The sequence below is a fragment of the Nanorana parkeri genome, unplaced genomic scaffold, assembly GCF_000935625.1.
Source record: "Nanorana parkeri isolate BGI_ZX_2015 unplaced genomic scaffold, ASM93562v1 scaffold692, whole genome shotgun sequence".
Classification (NCBI taxonomy): Eukaryota; Metazoa; Chordata; class Amphibia; order Anura; family Dicroglossidae; genus Nanorana; species Nanorana parkeri.
In genome coordinates, this window is record NW_017306960.1 from 317 (window position 1) to 8,953 (window position 8,637).

The window sequence follows — 8,637 nt, forward strand, 5'->3', positions numbered from 1 at the left end:
TCTCTCTCTCTGCTGTCTCTTCTCTCTCTCTCTCCTGTCTCTTCTCTCTCTCTCTCTCTGTCTCTCTCTCTCTGTCTCTCTCTCCTGTCTCCTCTCTCTCTCTGCTGTCTCTCTCTCTGCCTCTCTCTCTCTCTCTCTCTCTCTCTCTCTCTGCTGTCCGTCTTTTCTTACTTACACTGCAGCAGCTTCCCAAGTCTCCTCTCTCCTTCCCATCTGCGGCGTCTGACACATTCAGCACCACGGGAGGACAGGACACAGGTCAGTGAGCCGATCGCGATCTACCTAATAGGCACCCCTGTATTAGACAGTACACTCCCCGCCTGGTATAAATATATACCACTACTTGTCTTTAACTTGTGTGCGAAAAATGAAACTATAAAAAACAGCTCCTAGGCAGTCAGCTGTCGCATATCTCACTCCAGCCTCTCTCCTTTCGCCATTCCTTCTACACTGCAACATTGGCATGTTCCTCGGCATCCTCACGTCTATACATAGAATGTGATTGATTTACGGAACCTTAGACCGCTGTAGAGGAGGGGGAGAGAGGCTTGAAGCACTGGTCTAAAGAACAAGCCAGCTCCACAGGTCTGGTGAATATAACTTTTTTTATTTGTTTGCACCTAGACAATAATGGGCAATTAAGAAAAAAAATTGCCTGGAGTTCTGCTTTAAGATTGCCAGATTATTAAAAGGTTGGAGATCTCAAATGTCAGGCAGTTTTTAGGACCTCTAGATACCATGATGCTGCCTTAAAACTGGAATCCAATTGCATACAGAGATGTAATGTATAAAGCCAATATTTTAATATTTGGCAATGTGTTTTGTCTTGTGCCTCACGACGACATGAATTTATGTGCTATGGCTTTAAATAATGTTGTATAAATGGCATGTACGTTCATGGCTGACACAATGTTTGTCTTTTACAGCTGTTATCCATGGTGGCATTTATATGTGAAGAGATCATCGATAAGTGTGAAACTTGTTCCGGATTATACATCTTTGAGTTTGTCAGCTGCAGCGCCTCTTTAATCAGCATCCTCATGCTTGTGGTTTACATCTCACCACTAAAAAATAAAATCAACATTCCAAGCTTCAAGAAAGTTGTAAGTATACCTGTATACGGGGATCTACCCTAAGCGTATCATTTTAAAATAGCCTGAATGTAACGGGAAGGTTCATTATAGAGCAGACTTGCAGCTTGGCTGTACAACCACCTGTGAAAGTATTTGAGGGTTGGTGGCAGCCACTGTGGGCCGCCAAGCGCCATACAGTCTGGTTTCAGTAAAGCAACACTCACTGCAGCCAGTAATCATTTTGCAGGTTGCCCACAATTTGTTTTAATAAGGTCTGCAGTTTGCCACTGAACTCAACATGGACCTGAATATTTTTTATCATTATAGAAAACCTCAAGCATTGGTAAATGTGCCTAAACAGCGCCCTAAAATATTTACCATTTGTCTCTAATCCCTCCAGGAAAATAGCAGTGCCAGTGCCTAGACCTTCACAGCTGTACTGTATATCTGCAGTATGAGATCTAAGGCACTGCTTCATCTGACTGCTAGTCTCACAAGATTTGGAGTGAGATTTGGTGATGTCACTACTACAGCTCACTGTTCTGCTTGCTGGAGAGAAAGCTGTACAAGAGGACCTGCAGTGCAAGGTTCATTCATTCTGGGACGGAGTTTTCTGACCATCTCCTCCGGCTTCTTCTTGAATATTACCCTACTATCCATCAGATCACCAGTCATCAGTGGGCAGCTCTGAGATGAGGAAGCATAGTTCTGCTCCTCTACCAAGATGGCCATCCCCACACAGCGACACAGTGCAGAGCAAGGTGTGGTAAGTCAGTAATGGGGGAAATGATCAGTTGTAGGGAGCCTACAGGCAATACTGGTAACTAGTTCTTTGTCCTCTTGTGTGCCATTTTTAAAGAAACCTAGGGTGCTATTTTGGACCTCCCCCTGAAAGTAAAGTTACCTTGCTGTCACCGGGTTCAGTTTTCTGAATTACATCCGTAGAACATACATGCAGTGAGTTCAGAATTCCTGATTTGCATATGTGTTCTGGTCCATTGATACTTGCTTCCTCATGATGGTTTGCTTTGCATATCTGATCAGTCTCTCTCACACAAGTGTATTAGCTGGCTTTTGTTGCATCCTCTCCAACCACTGACATTCACAACAACACAAGCCGACCGTCCAGTCTTTTATCATCTGAATAGCTGGATGCGGGTCTGGGCTCAGTATTTCACATTACTTAAAAGAAGCAGGCAGAGGAGATCAGAGAAGGCCCAGGTCTGCATGGCAGAGCTGAAGATGTTCCCCCTGGCTACAGTGGCAATCGCAACCGCCGTCTCCTTTGTCCAGTGCTGTAGGATTGCAGTCCTGGAAGGGGTGACCAGCACTATAACAAGGCTGTAGAGCAACCCTTGCACAGTTTTGAATGGGGCCAAGTGCAATGTACACTGGGTCCTCTGGGGGCTTAACATGCGTTGTTTTATCTTCTTGTGAGACTTTTTTTCTTTAAGGAGTACTCATGTGAACATTAAGGCTGAACCTTGTTCTCAAGGATTATCATAGCATGTAACTGAAATTCCATACAAAGCAAGAAGGAAGATGAGTGGCTTTTCTGACCCTTTTTAGCTGTGTGTAATGTACAGGGTGGTGTGCTCCAGAAAACGTTTAATTACCCACCCTGACTAGATCTGTAAAAAATAAGTCAAGGCAACTGTATTTTTCTTGAAGACGTTTCGCTGGCCATCCAACCAGCTTTCTCAATTTAGAAACTGACTAGTTCTCCTGCCCACCTAGCTGTGTACCTGCCCACCTAGCTGTGCACCTACCTAGCTGTGTACCTGCCTGATTGGGAAAGTCTCAGCCTGCCCCCTTTTACACCCTCTGGCCTGATTCTTTTGGCTGTTGTCTATGCACATTTCCATAACATTGTACATTTTTATATGATAGTATTGGCACTTTAGTATTGTTTAAAAACATCAGTCTGCAATTCCCGTTATTATATGATAACTGACAGTGGGTTTCAGTCACATGGTGAGTCTCATTTTGATTAGTCAAATTTAAGGAGCGTCTTATAGCAGCCAACTTCAAACATTAGTTCTTCTGATGCCATTTTTACATGGTGCACCGAAATGAAAATGTAAAAATCGAAATTTTAAAAAAATGTCAGGCCGAAACCGAAAATGTATTTTATTTTTTATAAACTTTTATATTTTTATTAATTTTTTTGTTAAATATTTTTATTTTTTACTTTTAGGTGCTTCGGGGAAATATTGGGGGTCTAAACAGACCCCTGATATTTCCCTTTTTTAGAATGGAAAAAGAGATTGAGGACTTTGTGTCCTTAATCTCTTTTTCTGCAGTCTCTGTTTTATAAATGAACAGGAATCCTCTATACTGAGTGTTCCTGTTCATTCATAACATGAGGACCGAGTATAAATGATAAACATCCCATCATTTCAATCACCCTAAACTGAAAGGAACCTTAAAGTATAATTAAACCCTTGCGTGTTTTTGCATATATCTATCTAGATATATACAAAAACATTTTAAAAAAAAGTTTGCAAAAGGGTTAAATGGGCAGTACAGATCTTCGGCCGGGAGAAGAGAGACCCAGGGTAAGTTAATACAGGCAGCCGGGGGCGTGCAAGCGGACAGATACCGTGGGACACAGAGGGCACAGCAGTCAGCGCTGGATCAGAGACCGGCACCAACGATGGAGGGATTCCTGAAAACTAATGTGTTTTAGTCTTTATTGAGCGCCATCTGGAGGAATGAGTAGTGAATTGCAACTCTTTCTGTTTTGCAGGATTTCTGGATTACATTGGTCACTGGTGGAGCGTTTCTCCTCGCCTCCATTGTGTTTATTGCCACGATAGACAAGTCATCACTTGCAGACACATCTGTGGTAAGTTGTCAGCTACTGGTATCTGAACGTCACAACTGCTTATGCTGAGCAGAGGTCTTGTGTGTGCCAGACAAGATGTCTACAGAAGCCACATACCACCTACATTGTCTTCACAATAGAAGTATGTAAAATGTATCAGAAGGGTTAGATCGTGTTGGATTTTTGTGTCTGTGTTGCCAGTGGGGATTCATCATTGTAACTGGTACAGAAAGTCATGTCACCAAATTGGGATGTGAGGCGGAAGCCTCCAGTAAGGACGACTGCTCTGATGATGACGAAGTGACCATTTCCCCTCACATTGTAGAGAGTTCCTCTCACTTCTTTTGTGTCTGGGATAGGCATTTCCCTTCAGGACACTGCAAAAATGTCAGGGCTTTCAACCAATTGCTATCCCGTCAAAATCTACAGGACACTGCAAAGATGTCAGGGGCTTCAACCAATTGCTATCCCGTCCAAAAACTGAACCGGTTTTATTCAGATTTGTCCTAATTTTTCCCTCTTCTCCTCCTAGAACATGCACCAGCTTTTTTCTTTTTTTAATGTTCCTGTAGCAGGAAACGGCTTTTATTACTCCGTGTGACATCACCAGACTTTTAACATTCTTGCAGGGGCAGCTGCTGGAAACTCAGTTGTTACTGACATAGGCATGCTCCCAGAACTACATCTCTCATGTATACAGAGTGTGGGCAGGTTCTTGGGAATCAAGGCAGCAACATTTATTTGCTGGAAAAGAAATCAATATATGCATTGAAGTGGAACCAAAAGGGAGAGTGTTAGGCAGAGTTTTGTAGTCCAGCAGGCAGGGCAGACTACACATGTTGAAGGAGAATTGTACCGTTTGGTACAGTTGTGCTTCATTTGCTTGTCTACCTCCCCTTAGGGCATCGCACCTGGACAAATACCTTCACCCTTCATCCAGTGATATTCACTGTGCAGATCCACTCAGCCTTTCGTCCAAAGAAATGCCCTGCCTGGCCCTCTTCTCTTGGCAGGACACTATTCGGACCCGGATCTGATTAAACAATCATTGCACTTGTGGGGATTGGTTTGTCTGGATTAGTGAGTTGGTTTGGACAGAATAGGGATGGAGATTAACGTTACTAGTTTTTCAAACTTTTATAGGGTTACTTTGCGATTTTTAGCTTTATCCCCTTCCCGATGATGATGGGATTATTCCGTCACGATCGTTCAGTTCATTAACGACTGGTAACATAATAATAATCCCGTTATGCGGTACAATGAGCGCTGGACCAGCGCTCACTGAGTTACTGCTGTTGCTGGGTCCCTTGGGGTCTGATGAAGACCCTCATCGGCACATTAGGTAGCCATGTGATCACTGCAATATCTAATCTGTGACACTGTGACAGCCACTGAGCTGGTTTGCAGCTCACTATGTTGTGTAGATGTGCCGACTCGGTGTGCTACAAACTGATACAAACTATCTCAGAAGATTACAGTATTCACCTCAGAGATACAAAGTATCAAAGCCCCTGTAAATAATAAAAAAAAATAGCCCCTGTTAAAATAAAATTAACAAAATAATGTTTTTAAAATGTAAACAAATTGTAAAAAGGAAAATATTTTTTTAAAATACGTTAAAATAAAAAATAAATAAGAAAATATAGTGCCGAGGAAGCTATTAGGCCTTGTTCACACCAAGCGCGGAGCAGGTGCAGACCGGATCAAAACTGCGTCCAATGTATTCCAATGGTATTTTTAGCTCCAGTTCACATCGCAGCGTGCGTGTCCAGAGCAGGTGAAAAAACTGTAGCAGGCCCTATTTTACCTGCTCTGGAATGCATCAAAAACGCATGCAAATGCCTGGAACGCACTGAAAGCACATGTTAAACAAAAAAAAAATATATATATATTTTTTTTTTTTGCCCGGAACGCATCAATAACGCGACACAACCCACTGCACTGCGTGTGCAGAAACCTGAGCGGATCTGCTCTGCATTTGGTGTGAACAAGTCCTGGGGAGAAACATTCCACATTCTAAAATTGTTCCACACTAATATTGTATTTTGTGAACTATAACTCTCAAAATAAACAAATTCCAGACATGAGATGCTCTCTAAATCAGGACAAATACAATTATTTATTATGAATTACTTTCTGTTAGCTACACTAATTATGCACACATTATTATTGCCAAAACTGTGAAAAGTGTTTTTTGTTTAAAAAAAAAAAAAAAGAAATTATACATGTATATGTCACATCAAATTAAAGCCCATTTTTTCCTTTAAAAAAACGGTATATAATATGTGTAGGTGCAATGAATGAGAGAGATGCTAATTACGGTTACAAAAATGGCAAAATTGCTCCGGTCCCCAGGAGTGAAAACAATGTCTGAAGCTCTGTCACTAAGGGGTTAAAGAGGGACTTTACCTATATCTTCAAAACAACAACAAAGGCACATTTAGAAATATTTAGTAGTGGCAATCTACAAACACATACTCCTAGATAATTGCCAGCTTTTTATTTTCTTCCCCATTCTTCTGACAGTGGCCATTTTAAATAAGGGCAGGCTACTAGAGCTCTCTTTACTCCCTGGAACTCTGGCACATGTGACTAGGACATGTGACCATGCACATCATCTCAGGGGAGGAAAATGCCTTTCCCCGAGATGGCATTAGATTACAGATGAGCTTTCCCAGCAATGCTCTGTGGAAGTAACCTTCCCAGGATGCAATGCTTAGGTACGATTACATAATTTGCGCCAAAGTGGACCAGGAAGTGGGGGAAAAGAAATGATAAGTAAAATATAAATATGTTTGTTTAGCTAATGAATGAGAGATGGTTTCATATCAGCATGTAGAGCTGTATGCCGATGTGATTTTTAGTCACAGGGGTCCACTTTACTAGCTATGGCTCCCTTACAGAGCTGAAGACTAAACACAGAACTGTTCAGTGACACCCCGGGCACTCCAGGAATAGACTAATGTTAGGACACATGAAATGTCTGAAAACATTAACTTTAAGAAAACAAGGTCTGTGTTGTTTGTATCTTCGTATTAAGAGCAATTAAGGTATTCACTCAAATCCTTTTGTTTTATCTTCCAGGCTTTCGGGTTCCTCGCATCCATTGCATTTTTAGTAGAAGTGTACTTCATGTGGAGAAGTGACTACTTACAAAGGAAAGAGAAGCCCAAGCAAGCGCTGGCTGCAAATGGTGGAGCCGAGGGGCAGCCTCTAACTGTTCCAGTCCAAGAAAACGTTTAATTGAATGTTTCATACACTCCACTACATCTATGCAACCCTTCTATCCTCCACAGTTGTATCCTCTGTATTCCGTCATGAGATTTCTGCTATCACAGGACAGCATTGCATCACAGAATCTGCTTGTGATATTTAGTTTTCTCCCTCGGGCCTCATTTATCAACATCTTTACAATAAGAACTGTCTGCTCTGTTTTCCATTGTAGGTGTGTATGCCATTACTTGGCCAGGGGTAAAAAAGGCAAGTTGTAGCTAAATGGGGCCCATTATAATTATGTAAATAATTCATGTGTGTTTCATAATTTGGCTCTTTTGTATCAAAAAGCTCAGCTGTTTAATGTGAATGGCACATCTTGCTTCCATGCGCAGACCTGTCTAGCTATATGTGAACTATGACTGCTGACTAAGTCAGCATCTGAGGCCACAAATGGAATGATAATTTGGGTCATCATGGCTTGTTTTGTCAAGAGCCAACCCCCAACCATAATGGAGATTTTAGTTCTTCTTGGTTCCCAGTAGGCTTTATGGTAGTTTTGTATCTCTGAGATATTTCAGTAGCTTGCTATTCCCACCATAATTCTCAGCACTACCTATCTGACGTGCCCATGTGCCTTGTGCTCCTCTAGTGTTCCCTTAATGTATAGCAAACTAGTGATACTCTATGGCCTTGTAGAAGCAAACTAAGACAAACTGCAGAGAAATTTTACTATTGGAACTAGGGGTGCACCGATATGAGTTTCTTGGTACTTGCCGATACCAATACCGGAAGTCCAATTAAGGAAACCGGGCGGCGTGTAATGACTCCTGATTAACCGGGTAAACCGGGCTCCATGCTCCCTCATCCCCAGGTGGCAAGGAAGCATGGGGACGGCTTTCTGGCCAATCAGGAAGTTGGGGGGAGGGTAATGACGTGCCACCTGACTTCGTGATTGGCCAACTTCCCGACCAATCAGGAAGTCAGGCGGCGAGTCCTTGCATGGCGCCCGGCTTCCTGATTGGCCAGGAAACCGGCTCCATGCTCCCTCCTCACCAGGTGATAAGGAGGCATGGAGCTGGTTTTCTGGCCAATCAGGAAGCTTGGGGGGTTGGTAATGACTCTTCGTCTGGCTTCCGGATTGGCTAGCTTCCCGACCAATCAGAAAAGTGGAAAGCAAGTCATCGGAAGCTGGCTCCATGCTTCCTCGTCACTGAGTGACGAGGGAGCATGGAGCCGGCTTCCCACCGGAAGTTCTGGTATCGGGAGCATTTGGGTGAGTACTCGCCTAAATAGATGGGAATTGGCACCGGTACTAGTATCGGTATCGGTGCATCCCTAATTGGAATCTCCTCTAGATTTCAGGAGGCAACCGGTAGATGGTAAAATATAAATTTGGGCTGGACTTTAAAGGTAATGGGCTAATTCCACCTTTTATACCATATTTTATGTTACACCTATATTTAGGGTGTACAATGAAACATGGTCACAGTCTGTGACCCCCCCTAATCCCCAAACCGCACT

The 8,637-nt window shown here is 42.7% G+C and overlaps 1 protein-coding gene across 1 annotated transcript; it reads left to right on the forward strand.

Annotated features, from left to right (window-relative positions):
- Positions 1–913: 913 nt before the first annotated feature.
- Positions 914–7,143, forward strand: CMTM6 (CKLF like MARVEL transmembrane domain containing 6). The gene is made up of 3 exons (XM_018563752.1): positions 914–1,103; positions 3,823–3,921; positions 6,985–7,143. Exons 1-3 carry the CDS (start codon positions 936–938, stop codon positions 7,141–7,143), a joined length of 426 nt encoding a protein of 141 aa, XP_018419254.1. The 5' UTR covers positions 914–935.
- Positions 7,144–8,637: the final 1,494 nt, after the last annotated feature.